Source organism: Dipodomys spectabilis, unplaced genomic scaffold (genome assembly GCF_019054845.1).
Source record: "Dipodomys spectabilis isolate Male_0828 unplaced genomic scaffold, ASM1905484v1 ptg000051l, whole genome shotgun sequence".
Lineage (NCBI taxonomy): Eukaryota > Metazoa > Chordata > Mammalia > Rodentia > Heteromyidae > Dipodomys > Dipodomys spectabilis.
Window position 1 is genome coordinate 1,395,859 of NW_024870728.1, and position 26,383 is coordinate 1,422,241.

At 58.2% G+C, this 26,383-nt stretch overlaps 3 protein-coding genes across 6 annotated transcripts; all 3 read right to left on the minus strand.

The window, feature by feature from the left end:
- Nucleotides 1-1,644: 1,644 nt before the first annotated feature.
- Chrng (cholinergic receptor nicotinic gamma subunit) lies at nucleotides 1,645-6,846 on the minus strand. Its single transcript, XM_042679178.1, has 12 exons — nucleotides 6,792-6,846; nucleotides 6,531-6,670; nucleotides 6,305-6,349; nucleotides 6,041-6,150; nucleotides 5,325-5,480; nucleotides 4,804-4,901; nucleotides 4,169-4,369; nucleotides 3,878-3,992; nucleotides 3,549-3,663; nucleotides 2,667-2,883; nucleotides 2,339-2,469; nucleotides 1,645-2,087 (listed from the first exon to the last, which is right to left on the minus strand). The coding sequence occupies exons 1-12, from the start codon at nucleotides 6,844-6,846 to the stop codon at nucleotides 1,914-1,916; spliced, it is 1,557 nt and encodes a 518-aa protein (XP_042535112.1). The 3' UTR covers nucleotides 1,645-1,913.
- Nucleotides 6,847-12,552: 5,706 nt separating this feature from the next.
- Nucleotides 12,553-19,646, minus strand: Chrnd (cholinergic receptor nicotinic delta subunit). 3 transcript variants are annotated; one of them, XM_042679239.1, is made up of 12 exons: nucleotides 19,595-19,646; nucleotides 19,252-19,397; nucleotides 18,931-18,975; nucleotides 18,454-18,563; nucleotides 18,142-18,297; nucleotides 17,910-18,019; nucleotides 16,335-16,535; nucleotides 15,540-15,651; nucleotides 15,244-15,358; nucleotides 13,840-14,044; nucleotides 13,638-13,756; nucleotides 12,553-12,735 (listed from the first exon to the last, which is right to left on the minus strand). In XM_042679239.1, the coding sequence occupies exons 1-12, from the start codon at nucleotides 19,644-19,646 to the stop codon at nucleotides 12,553-12,555; spliced, it is 1,554 nt and encodes a 517-aa protein (XP_042535173.1). The 3 variants fall into 3 exon arrangements, with proteins under 3 accessions (XP_042535173.1, XP_042535172.1, XP_042535174.1); XM_042679238.1 differs by having other exon boundaries at nucleotides 19,586-19,646; XM_042679240.1 differs by lacking the exon at nucleotides 18,931-18,975.
- A 634-nt stretch (nucleotides 19,647-20,280) lies between these two features.
- Nucleotides 20,281-25,440, minus strand: Prss56 (serine protease 56). 2 transcript variants are annotated; one of them, XM_042679329.1, is made up of 13 exons: nucleotides 25,341-25,440; nucleotides 24,367-24,474; nucleotides 23,971-24,024; nucleotides 23,395-23,584; nucleotides 22,965-23,064; nucleotides 22,731-22,890; nucleotides 22,250-22,392; nucleotides 22,004-22,163; nucleotides 21,698-21,877; nucleotides 21,442-21,610; nucleotides 21,299-21,357; nucleotides 20,985-21,091; nucleotides 20,281-20,487 (listed from the first exon to the last, which is right to left on the minus strand). In XM_042679329.1, exons 1-13 carry the CDS (start codon nucleotides 25,438-25,440, stop codon nucleotides 20,281-20,283), a joined length of 1,737 nt encoding a protein of 578 aa, XP_042535263.1. The 2 variants fall into 2 exon arrangements, with proteins under 2 accessions (XP_042535263.1, XP_042535262.1); XM_042679328.1 differs by having other exon boundaries at nucleotides 22,001-22,163.
- Between the last annotated feature and the right edge of the window lie 943 nt (nucleotides 25,441-26,383).

A 26,383-nucleotide genomic window follows, 5' to 3' on the forward strand; every position in this document is an offset into this window, starting at 1 on the left:
CCGGTCCAGGGCGTCTGCGCAGAAGCGCAGGCCTGGCGGAGGGCCGCGGCGGTCGCGGGGCTTCGCGTCGGGCCTCTGGTCACCCATGGGCGGGGCGGGTCCTGGCTCGGGCCCGGCGCTGGCGCCGCCTCCCGGCCGCTCCCTTAAAAACCCCGACGCCGATTCCGCTGTGGCACTCGCCCCGGTGCACGGCGGCACCCGTCCCTCTCTGGCGCCGGCCCTGGCGCAGAGGCGCCTTGCGCTCCAGACTGCCGTGAGATTCCGAGGACCCCGGGAATGGTAGTAGCTACCGTGCTCCGTGGCTTTCAGAGACAGTCATGCCCAGGTTACCCGCCTACAAGGGCGCCTGTAGGGACCCCGAGGTGGTCTCACTGCCGTCAGACTGTCTCCTCCACTCAAGTCCTCGCCTCCCCCCGAACCCCGACCTCGAGGACCCTGACTTCCTCTGTGACTGGAGTAAATAAAATGAACCTGCTGGTGATGGGACCCAAAGCCAACCCTGTGTTTGTGGGCGTGGGTTCCCCATGCCGTAGGTGGCACTTTGAATTTCTGCCTTTGATTCTGCTGTGATCAAAGATCAAGATGAATAGAAAATGATTATTTTCAAATGAGGAAACAGGCTCAAGGAGGTAAGTGACTGGCATGGTTCTTCCCTGGTCACTCAAGGTGGAGGAGCCATAGTTCTCACCTAGGAAATGTCCTGGTTTTTGAGAAAAGAAGGTAGAGGTAAGAGTCTGCTTTTTCAGGCCCATAGAACTTTTCTAGAGTGTCTGAGATTGAGTCAAGTCAGAAATTCTGGACTCCTTACTTTGTGAACCACCAGTGTTCTTTTCTAGAGTATTCCTCTTACTCTGGACTCACTTTGCTCCCATGAAACAAGGGAGAATAATGACTCATGCCTGTCCACCCTTGCTGCTATGAGACCTTGCAATAATGGAAAAAGACAATTAAACTCAGAAAATCTTTTGGTATCAATGGCAAAAAAAAAATGCACATGAATGGAAAAGCACCACTGCAGCTGAATACTAGTGCTTATGACACTCAAAACACCGTAAGAGGCCAGATGGTGTGTGCTACTGCCACACACACACACACACACACACACACACACACACACTTACAATGCTGGGGATGTTGCCTAGGCCCTCACATGCATGTAAAGGACCATTGATCCATACCCCAAACCTCTCCTACTCTTTTTTGTTGTTGTATGCTTGTGTGGGTTTGTGTGTGTGTGTGTGTGTGTGTGTGTGTGTGTGTGTGTGTATGTCTGTCTCTCTGTCTGTCTGTCTGAGTACTGAAGCTTGAACTCAGGGCCCAGGCACTGTCCCTTAGCTTTTTCACTCAGGGATAGTGCTCTACCACTTGATGCTCAGCTCTATTTTCAGCCTTTTTTTACTGGTTAATTGGAGATTAAGGGTCTCAAGGACTTTCCTGCGGACTTTTGAAACGCAGTCCTCAGATCTTAGTCTCCCTTCAATGAAGAGAGCTCTTTCAAAGCTCTCTTGACTGCCCTCTTTCCCAGAGGGACTCATAAAAGGGAAGATGTTTCCAGGCCTGGAGGGACAGGACCGTGCCCAGTTAGGAGCATTGTATAAACCATACTCCTTAGGGCTTTCAAATGACTTGGAGGTCAAGAATGCTTGGCTGAAGTGAGGGCTGTGCTATGTGGAAGTGTGGTAAGTGCAAAGATGAGCCAGCCAATGCCACACGGATGGTGACCCTACCCCATTCCCTGATCACAGCCCAGCCCCAACCACTCCAAGACTCCAGCTCCATATTTTATTTCCCCAGATCTTCTCAGGCCATATGGGTACCTCCCAAACAGCCCATTGGAGCCTCAGCAGCTGAAGAACACGATGTGTAAAACAGCACAAATATACCTCTGCTGTGTCCAGCAGCAATTAACTGGTTCAGTTTGGTGAGGGCAGGTAGGGGCGGGGGTCTCCAGGGAATGGCAAGGCTGGCACCCTGTTGTAGTGGGCCATGAGGAAGATGCCAGCTGTCCCACAGATGAAGAGTGAGAGCATAGCCAGAAAGCAGACCCGGTCCAGCACACGGCCCACAAGGAACCACTCCTCGTTTCCCTGCACATGGGAGGGCACAGGGGAAGGAGCGGAGGGGATGACCGGCAGGGCCCTCAGGCTGCCTGACACCGTCTTCCATGCTCTAGTTTCCAGCAAGCCTCCATTCTCTTTCCTTGAACTGTTTTCCCCAAGCCCCAGCCTATCTTCTTCCATGATCCTTGTCCCCAATTTCCTTGTCCCTTCTCATTCCCTTTGCTGGACACCCCACTCACCCTACCCCAAGATACTCCTTCCAGACCATGCCAACCTACACTGTCAAAGTGATTCTGCTGGTGTTGGGCACGGGCCATGAGGTTGCAGGCATCCACACAGGCCTGGATGGCGGGGGCAGCTTGTTTCAGGCTGCCACAGAACTGACTCTGCCCGGTCTCTGGGCCTTTTTCTGATGGGGCAAGGTGTGGAAGTAAGATGAAGATCAGGAAGAGCAAGCGGCCTCTCCTTAGAGTTCCTGGCCCCTTTCTCCCAAATCTGGACCCTTTCCCCGAGCTCCTGCGCCGTTCCAGCTCCCCGGCGTGTGCCTGTGTTTATAAACGCCCCCCCCCCCCCCCCCCCCCCCCCCCGTGGCAGCCCATGCCTCACCCAGCTTCTCCAGAGCAGCTCGCACCAGCCCATCACGTCGCCGCTGCCGGAAGAGGAGCTCGCTGCGGGGCAGGCAGAGGCCCCCCTCCTCCCCCGTTGGCATGGCCCAGCCTGAGGAGAAGCCGTTCTGGAGCTGGGGCCGGATGTCCTGGACAGCCGCTGGGGCCAGTGGGCGGACATGCATGCGCAGCAGCTGCGGCAGGAGCCGCAGAAACACCTGTGGAGGGCAGGCTCCAGTTGGCTGAGTCTGGGCAGCTAGAGTTTGAAGCTAGAGATGGGCATAAAAGGCATGAAAGCCTTACACAGCCAGGCGAGGCTGCATGTTCAAGGTAGCAGCTGCCCCAGGACAGCTTGGCTTTTCTACCCTGTGAAAGGAGCATGGTGTCCCAAAGGCCCTTGTTTACAAACACAGGTGTGTGTGTGTGTGTGTGTCGTAGCTTTTTTGCTCAAGAAGGCTGAGCACTCTACAACCTGAGTGAGCCACAGCTCCACTTCCAGCTTTTTTGGTAGTTCACTGGAGATGAGTCTCATGGACTTTCCTGTCTGAACTGGCTTTGAACTGTGATCATCAGATCTCAGCCTCCTGAATAGCTAGGATTACAGTCATGAACCACTGGCACAGATTCTTGTTTCCATCCAGTGACCTGAAGTGGACCTAGGAATCTACTTTTTTATTTTTGGTCGTGGGGTCTGAACTCTGGGCCTGGGCACTGTCCCTCAGCTCTTCAGCTCAAGGCGAACATTCTACCACTTGAACCACAGCGCCACTTCTAACTTTTTCAGCTTATGTGGTGCTGAGGAATTGAACCCAGGGCCTCATGCATGCGAGGCAAGCACTCTACCACTAAGCCACCTTCCTAGCCCTGGAATCTGGTGACTTGCCTTGCGAACGCCTCGGGCCATGGAGTGCGTGTGTGGGGACCTCAAGGACACGTTGAGCACGACCACGGCGTTCACAACGATCAGGATGGTCACCACCATCAGGAAGGTCAGGTATCTATTGGTGGGCAGGGATAAGAAGCTGGTACCCCAGATGCACATGTCACCGGATGCCACCCACCCTTTGGATCAGTTGATGGAGAGCTAGGGAGGTGGAGGCATGGAAGGGGGTTGTGGTGGGGGAACAGAGCAGGGACCTGGGGAGGAAGCTCTGTGGCAGGGTAGTTCTGGAGGCTGGGAAAGGAGAAGGCAGGTGGGAGACCCAGCCTTACTTGCTGATGAGCGGCACGGCCTGGGAGGTCTCGGGCACCTTCTTGGCCACGAGAAAGAGGAAGACAGTCTGGGCCAGGAGCACGTTGATGGCCACTGTACACTTCTGGCCACCGGCTGCCCATGACCAAGAGTCTCTCAGAGTGGGTCTTCCCACCCCTGGCGTCGCTCAGAGCAACTGCCCAACCCATGAGAGAGAGGCCCACTGTCCCAGTTCTGGATCGCAGTGCCCCATCCCTCCCCCCCCCCCCCCCGGGGCAGGGCCCACCCTGGCCTCCCAGGAACCCAGGTACCCTTGGCAGGAAGGAAGTAGATGAGGATGGCGACAGAAGAGATGAGCACACAGGGGGCAATGATGTTGATGACGTAGAAGAGGGGCTTGCGCTGGATGAGAAGGTAGAACACCACCTTCTGGTGGCCTGCCTCTTCAGCTGGAGCCTCTGTGTCCAGCAGCATCTTGGCTGGCCGGTGCTGGATGGCCCACTCCCCGTTTTCTGTGGGGGTGGGGGCACAAGGGATGAGTGTGGGCAGGCCTGCGGGCAGGGGGCAGATGATGGGTGCCACAGGGGGCAGCAGGAGAGGGACCTAGATTGGATGTTAATTCTCCTCCTTTCGTGATCAGTCATCATCACGGGAGAAGTGGGGATTCCATTGGATCTCCCTTTGTATTCTTTGAGAAAAGCTGTCTGGATAGCCCAGGCTGGCTTTAAACTCCCTATCCTCCCCCCGTTGGCCACCTGAGCGCTGGGATGACAGCAGTGCACCACCTGGCTCTTCATCGAATCATTTTGGAAAACTTAAAGCTAGAGTTTTCATTTAGAGCTACACGGGAGGGATGCGGCCCTTGTTGGGCCTTGCCTCCAGAGCGACACCTAGTGGGAATGCTGTGGGGCTTCCAGGGAGCCTCTGGGAGCCAGGGAGCTACTACCTGTGAAGGCCTCGGGATCAATGAAAATCCACTCGATGGTCTGCCCATCTTCCTGGCTCAGCTGCAGGTTAATCTCACTGGTACTGTAGGTCTGGGACCTGAGGGCCCGGAGGAAATAAGGATAAAGTGCCGCAAGGGAGAGCCACTCATGAGGTCACAGACATACTCATTGGAGGGCAGTGGTGAGCATTTGGCTTTAACAAATGCAGCCCTGAACTTCTGGGGCTTGCATAAAGCTTTGGTGGGAGAAGGGAAGGAAAGAAGTGGGGAGAGGAGGGGAAGGGGAGGGGAGGGAAGGGCTAGGAGGCTATCAGTTGATGCCATCGCCTGTCCAGAGAGCCCAGGGCCACTCTAGCCCTCCCACTGATGAAGACCACAAGGTAGAAAACACATGCCTGCCTCGAGAGGACCTCTTGAGCCTCAGATGGAGCCAGGTCCCTAGCCTCCAGGTGACTCAGAAAACTCATCTCCCACCTCCACCCAGGTGCTGCTTCGCCCCTCCCCTCCACCAACGGCCTCACTGGAAAACGAGGGAGCAGTTCTGCCAGTCGAAGGGGAAGTAGGTGACGGAGACGGAGCAGGACGAGCGGAAGATGGCAGGTGGCAGCCAGTAGATACAGCCATCAGGAGACACGAGCAGGTTGCAGTAGAGGGCCACTTCGAAGACGCCGTCCACACTGTGTGCAGAGGCCAGACTGAGACCTCACAGCCGCAGAGCAGTCCTCTGCCTGCAGGAATGGGAGCCTGGGGACACCAACCCTCCGGTCTGCTACCACCCCCTGGTGGATCCACCTGGAGCTACCACTGCCTCCAGCAGTGGACAGGCTCCCTGGGGCTCCACCTCCTAGTTTTGCTCGTCTTCATGGATGATCCTTTGTGGCATCAATCTTGTCTAATACTGTTAAGCTTTCAGTTCCAGATAGCACCCAGGGAAGCTGTTTAGAGGGAAAGGAGTGGCCCCAACCCATGGCCTGGCTCAGGGGGCAAAGCCAGGACAGAGGGAGGGGTGTGGCCTTGCCAGATGACCCAGCCCAGGGGGCGGAGCCAAACTAGAGGGCCCAGCCCGTGGTACAGAGCCAGGCGAAGAGTCAGAACCTACCCTGGGGCCCCAGCTCAGCCCCAAAGTCCCTGCTCAGCACCCTCCGCGCCTCTGTCTTTGCCCAGGGTCTCCTTGTTCTGCTGGTCCTGACCCTGGCATCTCACCCCTCCACCCGCACTGTCCACACCCGCTCCTCACTTGTTCTCCAGCACGATATCTGGGCGCCACACCATGGTGGATGGCACCCGCAGCACCCACAGGCCTCCGTATTCCCCAGGGTCCCAGCGGAGGCGATAGTCACACCACTGCTGCAGGGGTGAGGGCCGGGAAATAGGCCGGGTTTCGGTACCAGCGTGGGAGGCCAGCCAGGTGGCCCAAAGACAGGACTGGCCAGACGACTTTCACAAGGGGAGCTAGCGCCCCTGATGACAGGCAGAGGAGGCTGACAGGGAGGCGTCTTACCATCTCAATCCAGACGTTGGTGGTGAGCGCCTCCTCTCGCTCATTCTGGGGGTACAGGAGAGAGGACTAAGCTTCCAGGCCTTTCCAACCCTATCCCCACTGGCCAAGAAGGAACACAAGAGGGCCCCAGGCTCTTGAGCCTCGCCTCACACCCTCCTCCCTTGGGGTTCTTCTCCACCCGGAGTGCTGGACAGGGTCTTCCTTCCCCTCCCCCCCTGTGGCTCACCAGGGAGATGAGGTTGGTGAGGGTTAGCTTCAGGCTGACATTGACCACGTCGGAGTCTCGCTCCGCCGGCCTCAGGAGAGGATCGTAGTTGCGCATCAGGTCAGCGAGCAGGCGTTCCTCCTGATTTCGGCCCTGGACCCCTGCAGGCAATAAGAGAGCCCGGCTGCGTAGAGGCTTTGGGTACCAGGGCTAGGGGAGGCCCATCAGCCTTCCAGAACCTCCATCCCCTGAGGCCTCGGACTCTACTCCCCCAGGTCATACCCAAGAACACAGCCAGCAGCGGCAGGAGCAGCTGAGGCCTCTGGATTCCATGCATGGTGCCTCGGCTCTCTCCAGTGACTGTTCCCCAGGTCCAGCGCAGAGATGGGCTGGGGTATCATGTGACAGCCTACCCTCCTGCCCTGGCCTGCCTGAGCCCCACCAGCTGTCTGACCACAGCAATGTCAGCTGTCCCAAGATGTGCACAATGTGGGGCTCAGATTACCTGGGCAGCCAGGGGAAGAGGGGCCCCCTCGGCACCCTGGTCCCAACAGAGACGGCCCAGCCCCCAGCCGCTCCCGGTCTTGGGGACTCAGCATATAGCCAGGGACAGATGGGTGAGGGAGAGAAGGTGGGAACAAGGAGACTGGGGCTGTGGCTGATTTGGCTCCTTCGGCCTGTTCATTCTGGCAGTTGGGGTCTGGTTAGGTATAGAGCGGGTGGTCGTGTGTGGTATGTCCTAAGGGCTCCTCAACGGGGCCATGATGGAGACCCCAGCATGTAGCAGACACAGCCCAAGACCAAGGATATACCCAAGCTGCTCATGGAACCCATGCATGGCCCGCGGGAGCAGGTGGATAAGAATCAAGACCATGGAGCCAGGCACTGGTGGTTCACACCTATAATCCTAGCTACTCAGGAGGCTGATATCTGAGGATCAAAGTTCAAACCTAGCCCAGGCAGAAAAGTCTGTGAGACTCTTATCTCCAACTAGCCCGCAAAGAAGCCAGCTTAAGTAGAAGAGCACCAGCTTTGAGCAAAAAGCCAGGTGAGAGAGCACAAGGCCCTGAGTTCAAGACCCAGGACTGGAATGCGTGTGTGCGCATGTGCGTGCCCATGCAACGTCAAGACCGTATCTCCTAGAGGCACATGAGAGGGCCAGAGGGTAGGCAAAGGCTGGAGAAGGTAGATTGTCTGCCTTGCACTTAGTGATGAGCCAAGTGAGAAGCTGAGACTTGGAAGCCAGGTTCTGCTGCTGGCATGTCTGTGCTCTGGCTACCTGCCTTCTGTCTGTCTGTCTGTCTTTCTATCCATCCATCCCAAGTGGACAGGTCAGAGTGTGTCAGCACATGAACAAGAACAACTCAAGAGCCCATCAAGTGGCAGGGTATTGGGGACAAGGCAGTAAGAACCGTTTGATTATTGAAAGACAACACAATGCCCCCGTGCCTCATGACTGGGGTCTGTGGAAGTCAGGCTTGGAACCCAGCCCCTGAACGGCCTCAGGTCCTGTCTTTCCATGACTCCGAGAGTAGAGGCATGCACAATGCAAGCCATCTGGGGGGGTGGGGAGGGAGTAGTGACACCTGTCCTCTCCAGTCATTTCTAATGTCAACCTTTCTTCCAGAGTTACCCTGTGGATGGTTTGTCTGCCGCCCTTGTCAGTCCTATATTAGGCAGCACTGTTTCCTCTAATGGCCCCCATGCCCCTCCAAGCCACCCAAGAGATCCTCTTTCCCTGGAGTTTCCAAAACCAGCAGCTCCCCACTGGGGATGCCTGACCTCTCCATGCAACCCACCAGTATCCCCAGATGCAGTCTTCCACCAAATCCCAGAGAAACGAATCCAGCTCTTTATTCCCATCGAAGCCCACCTGCGCTCAAGACTAGTGATGGCCTTTATGGTGAGCAGAGGAGGTGAGCCTTGGCCACTCCTTCCCCGCAGTGGCTGGGAGGAAGGGCAGGGCATGGAACCTGCTTTCTCTAGTGATGTGAATTGTGCCATCTCCTTCTGGGGAGATTTCCGTTCTTGGCCCTCTCCGCTCCAGGCTGGGAGGTCTCCTTTGTTACCTCCTGTTATGGAGGCTGGAAAAGCCAAGTAGAGTCATCTCTCAGTATCAGCAGGGACAGTGTTTCTAGGACCTCCCCAGATACCAGAATCTATCCGGTCTCCTTGTATAGAATGGTGTAGTATTTGCATGCTGTGTCTGTGGTTCAACTGCAAAATTGAGATATCTCTAGATGGTTTATTTTTATTTATTATTTTTTTTGGGTCTGGTCGTGGGGCCTGAACTCTGGGCCTGAGCACTGTCCCTCAGCTCTTCAGCTCAAGGCAAGTGCCCTACCACTTGAGCCACAGTGCCACTTCCGGCTTTTTTCTTTTTGCTTATGTGGTGCTGAGGAATCGAACCAAGGGCCTCAGGCATGCAAGGCAAGCACTCTACCACTGAGCCACCTTCCCAGCCCCTCTAGATGGTTTATAATCCCTAATAAAGTATAAATGCTATGCAAGTAGTTGTTATAGTATATTGTTTAGAGGATAACAGTCCAAACATGTCTGTACAGGCACATTTTCCCCATATATATACATATATATATTTATTTATAGATATTGTGTGTGTGCCAGGTCTTGGGCTTGAACTCAGGGCCAGGGCACTGTCCCTGTGCTCTTTTGCTCAAGGCTGGCACCCTACCACTTGAGCCACAGCTCCATGTCTATCTCTTCCCTAGTTAATTGGAGATAAGAGTCTCAGTTTCCTGCTCAGGTTAACTTGGAACTGTGGTCTTCAGATCTCAGCCTCCTGATTAGCTAGCATTATAGGCATGAACCATCAGGGCCCAGCTCCCAAATGTTTTTGATGTGTGTCACCAACACAGGGGGCTGACTATATTTACTTCCCAGGCTCCCTTGCAGATGGAGGTAGCTATGTGATGTGTTGAGCAATGGGATGCCTCAAGGCTTCATGGAAGATGTTAGCTTCCTGAGGAGAGGCTGAGAGCCCTTTTCTGCCAGAACACAGATGTCATCTGTGGAGCAGTGGTAGCCAGTTCCCAGCTCATGGCAGCAAGCGTGAGAAATGAGGCCAGTGTGCTGGACAGGAAACCAAGAGCTGGGTCCCTGATGGCTTTGTTGAAGGAACAAGCCAGTGAAACCATCACTGCTTCTTGGAGTCTTTCTATGTGAAAAAAAGACAGGATTGTTTGCTTAAGCTGTGGTTTTCTGTCCTTCCAGCACTGTTTTCCTATTGGATTCCCTGCTCCGTGAGAGGGTGGGCAGGCCTGTTGGAATGGAGAAAGTGGAGGCCACCTGTGGCTGGGTGTGACATTTTGGGAAGACCTGAAGCCACCTGTGTTGGTCTTGATACACCAGTCATCCCTGGAGGCTGGTTCACAACCCACTGCCAACAGCACCACCGTGTGGCAGGCAGCAGCAACGAGCGTGGCAGAAGGTCTCAGCTGCCTGACCCCTCTGGTCTCTGCGGGCATGGCAGGATGAATCCAGAGATGTTCTGAGCTCCTAGCTCTGCAGGTTTCCCTGTTCCCAGGGGAGCACTGAAGACTTGCATCCTGAAGTTTTGGGCACTTCATACAAGGAAGTAGAACAACTTAGGATGATCTTTTTTTTTTTTTGGTCGGTCGTGGGGCTTGAACTCTGGGTTTGGGCGCTGTCCCTCAGCTCTTCAGCTCAAGGCCAGTGCTCTACCACTTGAGCCACAGCACCACTTCCGGTTTTCTAGCAGTTTATTGGAGATAAGAGTCTCAAGAACTTTCCTGCCCGGGCTGGCTTTGAACCACGATCCTCAGATCTCAGCCTCCTGAGTAGCTAGGATTACAGGCGTGAGCCACTGGCGCCCGGCCTTAGGATGATCTTTAAATTAAAATGGTTGTTCTTTTTCCCCGTGAGATTAAAACCTCACCTAAGATTAAAAACCTCACCTGAAGCCGGGCACCGGTGGCTCACGCCTGTAATCCTACTCAGGAGGCTGAGATCTGAGGATCTTGGTTCAAAGACAGCCTGGGCAGGAAAGTCTATGAGACTCTTATCTCCAATTAACCACTAGAAAACCGGAAGTGGTGCTGTGGCTCCAGCGGTAGAGCACTCGCCTTGAGCTGAAGAGCTGAGGGACAGCGTCCAGGCCCAGAGTTCAAGCCCCACGACCGACACACACACACACACACACACACACACACAAACCTCACCTGTTTTGGGGGGGGGGGAGAAGGGAAGGAGGGGGAAGGGAAGGAAAGAGAAAAAAATGAGGGAGGGAGGGGGTAACAAGTTAGACAAGACATGTACTCACTACCTTACTTATGTAACTGTACCCTTCTGTGCATCACCTTGACAATAACATTCTTTAAAAAAATTAAAAAGATTTACAAAAACCCACAAACCTCACCTGCTTATCCATCAGAGCCAAAAGGTTGCCCTCCAGGGGAAATGGGTTGAACTGTGAAGACACTGAGTCTACAATGAAGAGGTGAATAATTGGGCCAGTGTACCCTGTTCCCATCCTCTCTCCACCTTGCCACGTTTGGGTGCAAGAGACCTGGACATGAACCCCCTCTGGGGGCCTCAGGGACTCATTTGTGTGTGTGTGTGTGTTGCTACTGGCCTGAACTCAGAGCCTGAGTGCTCTATCGCTCAAGACTGGTGCTCTACCACTTGCATCACAGCTCTACTTCCAGCTTTTGGGTGGTTTACTGCAGATAAGAGTCTCAGACTTTCCTTCCAACCAAGATCCTCCTATCTCAGCAGTTCAAGTAGCTAGGATTACAGGCGTGAGCCACTGACACAGCTAGAGACCCATCTCGCATAGCCCAGGCTCACCAATGAGGAATGGCTAATTAATCATTCCTTAAATTTACAGGATACAGATGAGCACCTTTCCTGCGACTTGCAAATTCAATGTTACTGCACCAGGTGAGCCAGAGTATCATCCACGCCTCGTGCAGATCAAGAGCCAAGAGCCAAGGGAGGCAGCTCACCCAAGGTCACACTGAGGAAACACACCTCCCAAACTCAGCGAAACAACAGACATTTATTCTCTCACAGTTTCTGGGGGTCCAGAATGCAGGAGCTAGTGAGCAGGGCAGTGCCGGGCAGTCTGGACTCTAAGACTTCCCTGGGGCCGACGTCTTATCGGGAGACCCCAGTGGGAGAGAGAGGACTTGCTTCCAAGTCACCCGTGCGGCTGCGGACAGGAGGCCTGGCGTGTGGCTTCTCCCTGGGCCTCAGCAGCTCAGCTGGCTCTCCCGAGTGCCAGCCGCACCCGAAGCTGCGTCTTTGAAATGCCATGCCACCCCAGGCTGCGAACGGAGGCGGTGGAAACCACATCTCCCAGCTCCTGCCGCCTCCCGCTCGGGCCCCTGGGATGGAACCCAGGGTGGGCTTCAATTGGAGTAGGGTTGCCAGAGACAGTAACTGAAAACACAGGTGCCCAGTGAAATGTGAATTTCCTACCAACAATACCTCGGAATACACAGGTGCCAAATGTCCTACCGCACCCCTCCTTTGGGAAGGAGGAGGAATACGTGGGGTGGGGACCTTTTTCGGTGCCGAGTAGTCCTCTGGGATTGTGTGTGTGACCGCAGCCAGGCGGGGTAGGGGTGGGGGGGGGGTATCTTGGAGGATGTTAAGCCTGCCACACCCCCTCCAACCACCAGCTTCCCAGAGGGATGATCCAGATAGGCCCAGGCAGAAAAGGCTGGAAATGACACTGAGCCTGCTGCTCCCACACAGTGCCTGAGCCTCCCTCCCTTCCCCCCCAGCCACCCCCCCCAGTCAGGTAGCTCAGATTCCTGCCTGCAAGCGGAGGCAAGAGAAGAAGAAGCTCCCTGTCCCCATCCCTGGCCTGAGAGCAAGCCCCCTGTATCCCCCCAAATTTCAGGGGGCTCCTTCTGCCCATGTCCACACTCAGTCCATCTCAGGATTCTAGGGTTCCAGCTTGAGGAAGGGGGTGTCTGCCTTGCCCCTGTAGGAGCAGCTGGGCACAGGCTCAGGGCCCAGAGCTGACCTCCCTCCCACTCTGGTGTCCCGGCCCGTCCTAGATGAAGCGCCTGTCTCTCTCGTCGTAGGAGAAGGGATCCCCGGGGAAAGGCTGGGGCGGGGGCTGGTTGTAGACTCCCTGCAGGAAGATCCAGGCCGTCCCCACCGCCATGACGGGCGTCACCACAAACAGGCAGAGGCGGTCCATCGTGCGGGCCACCTGGTTCCAGCTATCCTTCTCCTGGGGGGTGGGGGGGCAGACACGGGGTAAGGGGACCCTCAGATTGCAGACCCACAACCTCAAGCCTAGGCCAGTAATAGAGTCAGAGGCCTGGCCTCCTGTGTCTCATGGGGCCACCGTGGGCTGGCTGCAGGCAAGAGGGCTGGGACATTGTCCTGGGGCCCCAAGCAGGGCTGGTTACTGTGCCAGGCCTGAGGAGGCAGGGCCGTGGCTGCCTTCCCTCCTTAGTGAGGGGTTTCGGGGACTGCGGACAGTGGTGGTCCCCCTCTCTTCTCTCTTAGCCCTGAGATACCCAGACAACAAGTCCTGAATCCTTGTGTGACGTGGGGAAAAAAAAATGCCCTTTTGGGGGCTGGGAAGGTGGCTCAGTGGTAGAGTGCTTGCCTCGCAAGCATGAGGCCCTGGGTTCGATTCCTCAGCACCACATTAGCAGAAAAAAGCCAGAAGTGGTGCTGTGGCTCAAGTGATAGGGTGCTAGCCTTGAGCTGAAGAGCTGAGGGATAGCGCCCAGGCCCAGAGTTCAAGCCCCACGACTGACAAAAAAAAAAAAATCCTTTTTTGGGGGGGTCAAAGGAGAATTATTTCAAGATAACCATTACAGCTACACTTTAAACGTCTGGCTTTGGAGTATCAATGTTGGGTTTGGGCGGGGTTAGGAATGATTGGCAGCTAGGAGAAAGGAGGGAGGCTTAACTGGTGGCCTGGCAGGGTAGGGCCCCTGAGTGTGTAAGAGCCCCGCCCCCCATGCTGCTGTGGCCTTCTGTGCACGAGTCTCTCCATCCCTGGGAAATGGTGCACCTGGGAATCTGCACCCACTGTGAATTCCCTCATCTAAGTTGGTCTGTGTATGTGAGGGGACCCAGTGGCTCCCTGAACCCCGGTGCACACCTGTGGCCACTCACCTCATTGTAATTGTTCTGATCCCGCATGTGGTTGACGATGAAGTTTGCTCCATCTACGGCCGGCTTCAGCTCATTGAAGAGTTCCTGCTGGGCCTGCTCAGAACTTGCTGGAGGCCGACCTATGGACATGGGCCACAAGAGATGATGCTCCCCGCTCCCCCTCCCCTGGATGGGCCTTGCCCCAAGGCTACCAGAGACCCACGTGCGGTGGTGAGACGCCGGGCTAGCCCATGCCGTTCGGACTGCTTCTCGAACATTAGGTCACTGCGGGACTTGAGGGAGAAGTACTCCTCAGCTTTAGAGATGTAGCCCAGGGAGCTGCTCCTCCGGATCAAGGCCCTGGGGCCGGGGCTTTCGTCTGCTGGGCGGGACATGTGCAGGAGCTTCGGCAGGGTCTCCACGAAGAGCTTTGGCAGCCAAGGGGACATGAGAAAGGCGATTTTACGAATGTGGGGGTGGCCTTGGCACCTCCGAATGCGCCTGACTCTGTCCTTGGCTGTCACACACTGCTCCTTCCTTCCCACTGATCTATCTGTGCACCGTCTCCAGCCCCCTGCTGATGGACGCTCCAGATAGCCCTCACTACTCACAGCCCAGAGCAGAAGCTAGTCACTGAACATAGATAGTGAAAACCAAAAAGTAAGCCAGGTGTGGTGGTGTATGCCTATAATCCCAGCACTTGGAAGGCTGAGGCTGAAGCGTCAAGGGTTAAAGGCCTAGTTGGGTACAGATGGTTCACACCTGTACCTGTATACTTTGTCCTCACTTTTTTTTTCTTTTTCTCTCTTTCTTTCATCTTCCTCTTCCTCCTCTCCATCCTCTTCTTTCCTTTTTTTTTTTTTTTTTTTTGTTCCCAAAAGCACAATGCTTTTGCTCAAGGCTAGAATTCTACCAGTTGAGCCACAGCTCCATTTCTGGCCTTTGGGTGGTTAAGTAGAGATCAGAGTGTCACAGACTTTCCTCCCTCTTAGAATCTGGAGTAGCTAGGATTACAGGTGGCACCTGGCTCTCTCTTTTTTGTGTGTACTAGGGCCTAATGCTCTCACTTGGCTTTTTCCCTCAAGGCTGGTACTCTATCATTTGAGCCACATCTCTACTTCTAGCTTTTTGCTGGTTAATTGGAGATAGAGTGTCAGAGGCTTTTAAGCCATGGCTGGCTTTGAACCACAATCCTCAAATCTCAACCTCCTGAGTAGTTAGGATTACTGAGCCACTGGTGTCTGGTACTCACTTAAAAAAATATATATAGCTTTTGCAGTGCAGAGAATGGAAGCCAAGACCTCACTCATGCTAGACGCTTCCGTCTTCTTATTTGACAAAACCCTAGGCAAAACCTTCCTTCCTTGTGTTTGACACGGAATACTGGATGAATCTTACAGTGGCATCTATGCAGAGTAAGGTAGCAACGTCCCTCCCTCGGCCCCCACCCCTCTTGCCTTCCCAATTTCCAGCAAACAGGCTGTGTGTCTGTCCTTGAACTCCGGGCGTGTGTTCTTCGGGCCTGGCCTCTCTCCTGCCCTAGGTGCTCCGAGCTTCTGCACGGCTGAGCATGCATCACCAGCCCCTTACCCCTTCCATTTCCCCGCAGCTTTTGGCTGTTGCTCACCTTCTTGACCGCATCGGACAGCACATGGGTGCTGGGCGTTCGGAAGTGGACGTTGAGCACGATGACACAGATCACCACAACCATGGTGACCAGCACCATGCCGAAGAGCAGAAACCTGTGGGCACAAGCTCAGCCTGGTGCCCAGGGACGGGAGGGGCGGGGCCTGAAGTGGGGCGGGGCCATGCGCCTTTGCCAATCAGCAGGGTCTGGGTGAAGACCTGAAGTGGGCGGGGCTACGCTCACTTGCCAATCAGCGGAACCTGGGTGGGTGAGTGGGCGGGGCTGGCTACACTCACTTGCCAATCAGCGGGATGGCCATGGATGTGGCCGGCAGCCGCTTGGAGATGAGCAGCAGGAAGACGGACTGGGCCAGGAGCACTGAGATGGCCACCGAGGTCTTCTCGCCGCCTGGGGAGTCAGATCTAGCTGTAGCCTCAGACCTCGAGCACACAAGAGCCCTCTAGGGGCCACACCGTGTCCTGATAAACGCTGTGGTATCATAGGCTGCAGGGAGGGAGGACCTGGGTATATCAAATCCTGGCTGTCACTTACTGGCTGGGTGATCTAGACAAGTAGCACAACCTCTCTGTGCCTGTGCTCTCAACTGTTTCATGTTAGGGGAATGTGCATTAACAGACACTCTTCCTGGACTTGGGTAATCACTGCCCCCATAGCTCTTCTGAAGCACAGCTCTGTATGTGTGGCTCCTGCCCCAAAAGCACCTCAGTCTCTTCCTAGGGCCAGGACAGTACCCCACCAAACAGCCCTTCCCATAAACCGACAGCCCAGGTGACCTGTCCTTCCACACGAACTCCTACACACCAGTCCCACCTGTTCTGCCCCAGCCTCCTTCGTGGACATATTCTGGTTTTACCCCAGTCCCCAACATGGGCAGGGACTAGGTAGTCTTTGTCCCCGGGACCCACTGGGGCCTGTTTTCAATAACTATTCAGACTGGTTTCTGTGCCCCTCCTGCCAGCTTCCTGGAGAGATGCCGTATCCACCGGCTGGGTCATCCCTGGGCGCCCCTAGGTGCCAAGCCCGTAGCCCCTGCCAAGGTGAGCATGGCGGGCGGAAGCAGTGGAGCTCACAGTCGCCAGGGAGGTAGAAGACCAGGTTGATCATGAAGGAGATGAGCACGCAGGGGACCAGGATGTTGATGATGTAGAAGAGAGGCTTGCGGCGGATGATGAGGTAGAAGGTGACGTCCTGGTGGCTGGTGCTGTCCAGCGGGGCGCTGGGGTCCACGTTGACCCTGGCTGGCCGGTGCACTATCTCCCACTCCCCGTTCTCTGCGGATGGCACAGGGACAGCTTAGGATCTGCCCCGGCCTGGGGGCACAAGGGGACTGGGGCAGGATGAGGAGCTGAGGTGGAACTGGGCCAGGGGCCCAGCAGGAGGCCCGGGAGGATGTGAGGTTCGGAGGGGGCATCCGGCTGGCAGGGAGGGGCTCAGTCTGTGAGTGGCCCACGTAGGGTTCCAATAAGGAGAGTGTTTTGGCTCAAAAGATGTCCTGGGGCTGGGATGTGGCTCAGTGGCAAAGCTCTTGCCTAGCAAGTGGCATATCCTGGGTTCAATCCAGAAAAGGCAAAAAATACAGTCAAAAAAAACCCCAAACAAACAAATAAGATATCCTGACCTCAAACTAGGTCATGTGCAGATTAAAACAAAACTCTCTCAGTCTTTAAATTTGTTTTCTAGTTTAAAAATGAAGCTCAAGCCAGACATCAGTGGCTCTCACCTGGGATTCTAGCATCTTAGGAGGCTGAGAACAGAAGGATCATGATTTGAGGCCACCCCAGACAGAAAACTTAGTGAGACTCCCTTCTCAACCCAGAGTTGGGGACAGTGGCACATGCCTGCTGTTCCAGGCTACTTGAGAGGATGGGAGTGTGACACACAGTTCCAGGTCAGCCCTGGGAAGAAAACTCCATACTTGGCTTTGTCCCAATGGACAAAGGTGGGCACGATGCACATATCTCCTCCCAGCGATCACAGGAAGGCCAAAATAGGCAGATCATGGTCCAGGCCCATGGCTAGGGCAGGAAATGAGACCCTACCTCAGAAATAACCAGGGAGAGACAGGCTGAAAGTGTGGCTCAGTGGTACAGTGCTTATCTAGTAAGCATGAGTTTAAAACTCCAGTAGGGCCAAAAAACAAAGCACGAAAAACAAAAACAAAACAAAACAAACTGAAGCCTAGGACATGACTCTGAAAGATTATGAGCTGGTGAGAGTTCTGTGTCCCCCATAACATCCCCACCTTGAAACCAGCTGGACTGGGGGAAAGGGGGTCTCCTCTGATGGACAGGGTGAGCAGCAGGCCTTATAGCTCTGAGTATAGACACAGAGGATCCAACAGAACAGACCAACCAGTTACCTGTGTTACCCAGCCCATCCTCAGACTTCTGGGTGGCGTTTGAGGGTTTTAGGGCTGGATGTGGTGGGGGCTGGGTGGGGCGGGGGGGTGGTAGTAGTGCTGGCCCTGGCTTCCTGCCAGCTCTGCCTTTGGAGGTCTTTTTGTGTTGTCCGTGTGTGTTTCTCTGAATATCTATGTGTCTGTGGCTGCACTGTAGCTCTGGGGGGGAGGGGCGGGGGGGTCAGCAGGCATCCATGGCTGGTGTGGCTGAGTCCCTGTGCCTACCCATCCCCCACTAGACAGATACCTGTGAAGCCCTCAGGGTCAATGATGATCCACTCCACGGGGTACGCACGATTGTCCTCCAGCTCCTGCTTCAGGCTCAGAGTGATCTCCTTGGCCGTGTACTTGAGCGAGCTGCAGAGGGCAATGGGCAGTAGGTGATCCTCAGTCCTGGGCCGGGGCCACTGCGGGGGAAGGACCCGTAAAACAAGGAGAACCCATCTAAAGGATGGAGGGGGCCAGAGAAGGAGGTACACCTGAACTTGAGGGAGCAGTTCTGCCAGTCGAAGGGGAAGTAGGTGACCGAGATGGGGCAGGAGGAGCTGAAGATGGCAGGTGGCAGCCAGTATACGTAGCCCGAGTCATAGACCAGCACGTTGCACCAGTAGGAGATCTGGAAGGAGCCGTCATTGCTGGGGGACAGGGACAGGGTCATTGGGAGCACTGGCCGCCACGGCAGGGTTGGGGGGGCAGCAGAGGAAGGGCAGGAGGGCGCCTGGGGCTGGCCGGGCGTGCGGAGAAGGCCTGGAGCGCGTGGGGAGGAGCGTGGGGGGAGGACTCCACTCAACTTGTTCTCCAGCACGATATCTGGGAGCCACACCATGTCGGGCGGCAGGCGCAGGACGCTGATGTTCCCAAATTCATTGACGTCCCACTGGAGCCGGCTGTCTGTCCAGCCCTGGAAGGCCCAAAGACATGTGGGCAGTGGCCTGGGCCACCCTCCTGTCCCCATTTCCCCAGGGGAGCCCCAGCCGGCTCTAGGAGCCAGCCTTGAAAGCATGGGGACGTGTGTCCATCGCGGACAGCTGTGTGGTAAGGTCTGTGTCCATGCCTTTCTACTGTGACTCCTAATGAAAACTAGAATAGAGTCACCATCATGCCAGCGGGCGGGCAGGTGTCGGCAGAGCGAGCAGAGGCTTGGTGGATGGAAGGGCAGCTGGGGCTTCTGTAAGGATGAGGGGTCAGGCCCTCCGAGTGGGACCATGTCCAAGGCGAGCTGGGGTTCTGGATTACAGGGCGCCAGGCCCTGGGCAGGAAGTTCTTACGTGCTCTATCCACACGTTGGTGGTGAGGGTCTCCTCCACTTCTTTCTGTAATCAGACAAGAGGGCTGTCCCTCAAAAGGCCACACCCACCTTGCATCCACATGCATTCACTGGGCACCTAACCCTGCCACCGCCGCCGGTGCCAGGAGCCCTGTGGACATGGGCCAGCCAAGTCCCTGCCCTGAGCACCACCCCTGGGGGTGGGGTGGGGGAGCATGGGGTCACTGAAGGGTGACAGCCCAGACCTGGTGCTGAGGGCTGGTCCCGCAGGGCATGGGGCGTGGGCACCCCTGGGGAGGCCAGGCGGGAGGCGGAAGCTCACCAGGGAGATGAGGTTGGAGAGGGTGAGCGCCAGTGAGATGTCCACGCTGTCCTCCTTGCGGGCCACGGGCCGCAGCTCCTTGTTGTAGCCCTTCTCCTTGAACAGGTACCGGATCAGACGCTCCTCCTCGTTCAGTGCCCAGCTGCCTGAGAGAACGAGGGGTGGGACCCAGCTGGTAATCTGTGCTGGGGCCTGCGGTGCGGACCGAGCCAGGGGAAGTTACTCCTCCCTGGGATGAGGGCCCTGGAGGTCAGACAAGGGGGATGGGGAATAGGACCTGGTCCTGGGAAGGGGCCTGATGGGCGCAGAGGGTGCCCAGGGAGGAGGTGATAGCCACCCTTACCACACACAACCAGGGAGGCCAGCAGTCCCAGTGTCAGCACAGGCCCCTCCATCCTCACCGTCTGGCTAGATCTCGTGTCTGTCCCTTCCTGTCTGCAGACTGTGGAATGGGAAGGGGTGGGGAGAGGGGACAGGTGCAGGCTGGGGGGCGGGGGGGGGGGGGGTGAGCAAAGGAAAGAAGCAGCCGGAAATGCAATCTGACACCTCCAAGCAGGTGATGAGGGGGTGGGGACTGGCTAGCCAGGGCAGATGCCTAAGGACAGGAGGCCGACATCCCAGGCCCAGCTTAGCAGGAAAGCCAGAGCGGTAGAGACACCCAGGCCAGGGCCGGCCTGCCACAGACAAGAACCAGCAGCTGCCACTTGGGAGGCAGAGGATTTGTTAGGACAGCTTCTTTGTGACATCTGCCAGCTGCTTCCGGAGACTGAGCTCTGCCTGTCCATCTCCCATCTAACACCCACCCACACGGGTCCCATCCCCAGAAAGTTCCAGTTTGTGGATTATAAATAACATTTATTGAAGCAGCTTTGACTTTGATCGTACAACGGGGAAGACCAGAGGGGCCAAGGGCTACGGCTTAGTTCTCTGAACCTCCTTAGTCCCTGAGGGCTGTGGCTCCTGCTCCTGGCAGCCTGAGGGCTGCCTGGATGGTGCTCCGTCCTGCGCTTTTCCCCTCCCCTCCCCCACTCAGGGCCCCTCCAGCTCTCCCTCTGCCAGGGCTGCTGATCGGAAGGCCTGCAGGGCCTGCACAAGCAGCCTGGGGAGGCTGCGAGCCAGCGTGGCCGGCTCTAGTCCCACCAGGCCAGGGAAGACCACACGCCGGTCCCCCAGGCCTGCCCGCACCCAGGCTCTGAAGAGTCCAGTCAGTGTCTTGGATCCCAGGTCTGCCAGTACCTGCAGAAGACCCAGAAACCCAGTCCTGAGTGAGAATGCTGGGGTCACCCTCCTGGAGCCTAGAATCCAGGGGTTTGGATTTAGGCTCCCCCACAATCCAGCTATTTCCACTCACCTCTCCACCTCTCCTGTGTGTGTGTGTGTGTGTGTGTGTGTGTGCACGCGAGCGCGTGTGCGTGTGCACGTGCGCCAGCCCTGGGACTTGTACTCAGAGCTTCTTTTGCTCAAGGCTAGCGCTCTACCACTTGAACCACAGCTCCACTTCTCACTTTTTAGCGGTTAACTGGAGATAAACGTCACATGGATTTTCCTGCCCCAGCTGGCTTCAAACCTCAATTCCCAGATCTCAACCTCCACAGTGGCTAGGATTACACCAGACTTTGGCCAAGACACTCCCCACCCACTTCCTGGACACCCTTTGAGCCTCCTGTCCCTCCTCTGCACCCAGGCAGAGCTAGGTGGTCTTTGACAAGCCACTGGGAAGCCTAGAGACCTACCTCGTGGAAGTTCATGGCCAAGTGCTCTGAGGGGAGCTGCAGGACCCAGGCATGGGCCCGCTGAAGGGCGGCCAGCCTCTGCTGCAGAGCCTTCATCCCAGGGCAGTCTGCAGGAAGAAGAGCGGCCCGCAATAGTAGAGAACAGACAGAGGCTGTGCGTGGGGCTGTGTTTTACCGATGGGGAAACGGAGGCTTGGAAGGGTGAAAGAACTCAAAACCCCACCCAGTCTGGTACCCTTGAGGGGGTTTCCTGGGACCCAGCAGTCGGCCCCGGGGCTGCTCGCCTCCAAAAGGCCGGCAGGGGGCGGCATTACCCTTTGTGTCCCCGCGCGGCTCGGGCCTCTGCTTCGCCGAGGTCTCCCCAGCAGCCCGCAGCCCAGGGGAGACGCGGGATCAGGGAGGCGCCTCGCCGGGCGCGGCGGGGGAGGGGGGGGAGCGGGGCTCGAGGGCGGCGGCGGTACCTGAGGGCGTCCGCTGCTCGCGGGCCGAGTGCCCCGGAGGTTCCCGGAGCGCCCGGGCAGGGCGGGAGGAGGCCGGGGCCCGACGCCGCAGGCCCGGGCGCGGGCCGAGCAGGTCCTGGGCGCCCCGCAGCAGGCCCAGCAGCGTGTGCGCCAGCGAGCGGAGCTCTGCGGGCGGGAGCGGGGCGTGAGCGGGCGCCGGCCTGGCGTCCTCCCCGAGGGCTCCCGGGCGCGGGGCGGGCGGGCCGCACTCACCGCACCGCCGCCGGCGCTGCAGGCACTGCTGGTGCGCCCGGCGCGCACAGGCGCGGTCGGAGCGCGGGCACCGGCGGGCGTAGAAGGCGCAGAGCCCGGCGCCGTCGGCGGGCGGCTCCGCGGGCGCGGCCCAGGCCAGGAGCTCCCTGCAGCTGGGCTCGCGGGCGGCGGCGGCGGCGGCTGCGGACAGGCCAGCGGCGTGCGGGGTCACCTCGCGGGGCCCTCGGCCCCCCAGCCCAGCCCACCCCGCTCCGAGGTCGGAGGGGCACCGCCGCGCGCGGGGCCTGGGGAGGGCGCGCTCACCGCTCATTTGCTCCTGGAGCCAGTCCTTGAACACGGCCACGCGGGTGTAGACCCCGGGCTTCCCCGGCTCCCCGCAGCCATCCCCCCAGGAAGTGACTCCGAAGAGGACCTCCCTGGGGCGGGGGCCGGGCTCCGAGCAGGTGAGGGGGCCTCCGGAGTCGCCCTGGGGGACGAGGGGGGGCTCTGTGGCACCGGCCTCACCCCTGCGTCCTGCCCCCCCCCCCGCCCCCCATCAGTCCGAGCTCATACCTGGCACGAGTCCACGCCTCCCGCCAGGTACCCGGCGCACAGCATGGTGCTGGGGCGCAGGCCGGGCCCCAGGGCCCTCCTGCAGGTGTCCTCGCTGAGCAGGGGCACCCGGGCCTCCCTCACCGCCTCAGCCTCCGGCCCGTCTGCGGGGAGAGGGTCCGTGGGAGGGGATCAGGTTTGGAGGCAAGAGGCAGCGACTTTTAGTTTGGGGTCGGTCGTGGCCTTGAACTCGGGGCCTGGGCGCTGCCCCTGCGCTCTTCGCCACTGCGCCACTTCCGGTTTTCTGGGTGGCTCGTTGGAGATAAGAGTCTCCCGGACTTTCCCACCCGGGCTGGCTTTGAACCGCGATCCTCAGATCTCAGCCTCCTGAGCAGCTAGGGTGACAGGCGTGAGCCAGCTGTGTTTTAGGGGATCCCCCTCCACTGGCCTCCAAATCCCCGTTCAGCCCGCAGGGCCAACCCAGGCCCCGACCTGACCCTACCTTCGAAGAGGGCCCCCCAGCCCGCGATGGAGCACGGGGTGCCGGCGGGGGGCTCGGGGGGCCCCCGGGGCAGGCACACGGGGCGCGCCGGGCCCGCAGGGCTCACGGGCGTCCACAGCTGCACCAGGGCCAGGTCGTTGTGGAAGGTCTGCGGGTCAAACTGGGGACGGGGTTCAAGGTCAAGGCGGGGAGGGGGTGGGGCGCTGTTCCCGGCGGGGGGGGCTGCCCCCTCACCTTGGGATGGGGCAGGATGCGGTTCACCGGCACCTCCTCCGCCTGCTCCCCATGGGGCCCCTCGGCCAGAGCCACGGTCCACAGGAGCTCATTGGAGGCGCTGCAGGGGGCGGGGGTGGCGGGAGGAAGGACAGGGGGACAGGCCGATGGATGGAGTCTGTGGCCCTCCGAGCACTGACCCCGCCCCGGGCCTGTCCTAGGGACGGAGGACGGGGAGGTCTGGGTCCCGGAGTGGGCGAGTTGGCGCGCTGGGGTCCGGGGCCCTGGGGTCCGGCGCCCCGGCCTCTGCCTGGGCCCGGTGGGAACGGCGGGACCTGGGCCCGGCGGCCGCCAGGGGGCAGCAGAGAGCCGCTCTCCCCGCCGCCGCCGGGGCACCGGCTGGACCTGGCTGGGGGGGGGGGCAGGTGCCTGGGAGGAGGGGGCGACGTACCCCACGAAGCAGTGGGCAGCCGTGAGCACCCAGGACGCGGCCACCAGGACGCCGCCGCACAGAGGCTGCCTGCCCAGCCGCAGCCGCACGAGCCAGGGCCAGGCCCCCGGCGGGGCCGCGCTGCCCCCGACGATGCGGCCGTGAGCCCGGGTCACGTTGGCCGCACCCGGGAGTCTCTCCCCGCAAGGCCCTGGGATGGCAGGAGTGGAGCCGTGAGGGACAAGTCGTGGCTGGCCGCCCATGGAGGCTCGCCCGTGCTCAGGCCTCCTCAAGCCTCTACTTGGTTATTATTTATCGTGCCCGTACTGGGGCTTGAACTCGGAGCTTGAGCAAGGCCTGAGCCTTGGCTTTTGCTCAGGGCTTTTGCTTTACTCCTCGAGCCACAGTTCCACGTCTAGCTTTACTTATTTATTTTTGCAGCTAATTGGAGATAAGAGTCTCCTTGACTTTGCAGCCCGGGCTGGCTTCGAACTGTGAACCTCAGATCTCTGCCTCCTGAGTGGCTAGAATGATGGTGTGAGCTGGTGGTGTGATCCACAGGGGCCTGGCCCTCCTCTCAAGCCTTTTTAACCTCACCTGGCTCTGAGGGCTCCTGAAGGAAGGAGGCCAGATGCCTGGGGTGTCCAGGTCCTGCTGAGAAAAAGCCTTGTCACTCCTTTGGCCCCTCTTCCTCCCACCTCTAGGCTGGGCCTGAGCATCTCGATTCCCTAGCAGCTCTTCCTGGCCCCCTCCCCACACATAGGCTCCATTTGCACAGCCATGGGTCTCTGGTTCTCCACATGAGCCCAGATTTCCCCCCATTTTTCTGTCTTTGCACACGCAGTGCCCAGAGCCTAGCAGAGAGACCTTCACGAGTCGTGTCTGGGTTGTAACACACCCCATCGATGCCCTCCCCCCAAGATGGCTGGGGAGGGAGAGGGAAATGAGCACAAGTTCACAGGAGGTGTGAGTGTGTGGCATTGTTGGCACAACCTTGGCACCCATGCAGCCTGTGCTGGATCTCCATTGCCAAACTCATTACAGCCCACTGGGCGTTCCTCCGGGCAGCCTGGAGCACCTGTGTCCCCTGAGCCGACAGAACTGTGGAAACACAGGATACAAAGTCATTCTGGGCGGTAGGGAAGAGTCTCAAGGTAGTCGTCTGCCCTAGCTCCCAAGCCTTGCTTTTGTGGGGGGACCACAAAAAAGCAGGGTGAGCTTCCTGAGCACCAGGGAGGTGGGAGGCTACGGACAGGGTGCCGGGCCCCCGGGCTCCCAGAGGCCCAACTTTCAGAGCAGATGTTCAATCGAGGATCCGGCTTGAATTCAACTGAAATCCCTGCAAAGCCCTTGTACTTCAGGCCTTCAGGGAGGCAGGCTCTGGAGCCTCACGCCTGTCATCCTAGCTACTCAGGAGGTGGAGATCGGAGGATTGCAGTTAGAAGCCAGCCTGGGCAGGAAAACCTGTGAGACTCTGTTTCCAATGAACCACCAAGAAGCCAGAAGTAAGTGCAGCTGTAGCTCAAATGGTAGAGCTCCAGCCTCGAGTGTAAGAGCTAAGAGACAGCACTCAGGTCCCGGGTTCAAGCCCCAATACTGGCACCAAGAAAGAAAAAAAAAGTTTCAGAGGAAAAACACTCTTCCAGATGGAGATATTGCAGATCTCAGATCTGGTGACCTAATGTCACCATGGCTGAGGTGTCTTGCCCACCTTTGGACCCAGATGGCCGAGGCATGCTGCCTGGGCCTTCTCCTGGATCTACCTGGAGCCATGTCTAAGTACCGTTGCCAATGCTTGGTGGCTCCGTTTCCAGTGCTCTGCTTCCTGTCTGCTCCTCTCTCACTCCTTTATCAGTTGCTGGCCCCTTGTCCCAGCAAGCGGGCCGAAGGGCCTACAGGTGTGTTCACGTGAGTGTGCCAGGCTCATCTTCATCGATGCCCTCCCTCCTCACCTGTTCCCGGCTCACCTTGCAGGGTGCTGGGGGGCAGACGCATGTACAGTGGGTGCCCGTGGGCAGTCCTGAGGCCTGGCATGGGCAGCAGCAGCAGCAGCACAGCCAGTAGCATGGTGACAGAATCCTCTTTTCTCCTGGGACTCACTTCCCCACGCTTACTCTTTAGTGTCTGCCTCCCATGTCTCTCAGCCCCCACGCGTGGAATCGTTTGCCACTGATATGGAAACTCACTCACTTGCCATGGTCTGCGCTCACCTGGCGATCACCTCCCTCGAGCCCTCCGGGAAATGGGGCTGCGGGGGGCTATATAGAGGACAGGAAGGGGGGTGCGTGGGAGGGCAGCCAGGACCGGCAGAGGGAATGAGGTAGTGGGCTTGACCCTCACCTTTGATGTCCCATCATCCCCGCTCTGAGCCCACTTCTGTCAAAGGAGCCCTTGTTTCTGCGGTTCCATCAAAGGGGCTGAGACAGGGAAGAAGAGCTGACCGTTGGGCCAGGGGCCAGGCAGAGGGGGGCTGGAGGGCAGGGATTGGGAGGGGGCACGCCCCCCCCCCCCCCCCCCCCCCCCCCCCCGCCTGGGGAGTTTACAGCCATGATGGGGGCAGACACTCTTAGGGGAAGATGGGCAAGGGGATGTTTGGGGAGGGGGGGGGTCTTCCATTGCCCCACCCCCGGGAGGAAGCCTCTGAGATCCCAGCCCCTGTGTCCCTAATTGCTTGGCAGCGCCCTTCCCCAGTGCGGCCATTTCTAAAGATGATCAAAGCATCCTAATTAGCGCCGTAATTGCCGCGCTGGAGGTAGTGGGGTGGGAAGAGGCGGTGGCAGGCGGATGCTGGAGTGGCCCACAGAGGAAGCGCGGGAGATGAAAGGCCTCACAGTGGCCCAGTTTGGGGAGGACAGGCCCTAGAAGCTTCTGAGGCTCTCCCAGACCCCGTCCCTCTCCCCTTCCCTGCCCGCTCAGCCTGCCCAGCATTGTTTTCAGTTGCTGTGGTAGTGATCTAGCAAGAGGGGGTCCCTTAGGGAGGGCCACAGATGAGCAGCTCTCCTGGGATCCA

What these genes read in the sequence shown, in the direction of transcription:
- Chrng (XM_042679178.1), bottom strand. Translation starts at nt 6,846, where the DNA reads ATGCATGGAATCCAGAGGCCTCAGCTGCTCCTGCCGCTGCTGGCTGTG. An exon ending in TCACCAACCTCATCTCCCTG is followed by an intron (nt 6,350 to 6,530) that starts GTGAGCCACAGG and finishes CTGTACCCCCAG; the next exon opens with AATGAGCGAGAGGAGGCGCT. An exon ending in CTACTTCCTTCCTGCCAAGG is followed by an intron (nt 3,993 to 4,168) that starts GTACCTGGGTTC and finishes GGTCATGGGCAG; the next exon opens with CCGGTGGCCAGAAGTGTACA.
- Chrnd (XM_042679238.1), bottom strand. Translation starts at nt 19,646, where the DNA reads ATGGAGGGGCCTGTGCTGACACTGGGACTGCTGGCCTCCCTGGTTGTG. An exon ending in CTTCTACCTCCCTGGCGACT is followed by an intron (nt 15,652 to 16,334) that starts GTGAGCTCCACT and finishes CTGACTCCCCAG; the next exon opens with GCGGCGAGAAGACCTCGGTG. An exon ending in ATCAGAACAATTACAATGAG is followed by an intron (nt 12,736 to 13,637) that starts GTGAGTGGCCAC and finishes CCCACCCCCCAG; the next exon opens with GAGAAGGATAGCTGGAACCA.
- Prss56 (XM_042679328.1), bottom strand. Translation starts at nt 25,440, where the DNA reads ATGCTACTGGCTGTGCTGCTGCTGCTGCTGCCCATGCCAGGCCTCAGG. An exon ending in GAGGCGTGGACTCGTGCCAG is followed by an intron (nt 22,164 to 22,249) that starts GTATGAGCTCGG and finishes CTCGTCCCCCAG; the next exon opens with GGCGACTCCGGAGGCCCCCT. An exon ending in TGGCCATGAACTTCCACGAG is followed by an intron (nt 20,488 to 20,984) that starts GTAGGTCTCTAG and finishes GGTCTTCTGCAG; the next exon opens with GTACTGGCAGACCTGGGATC.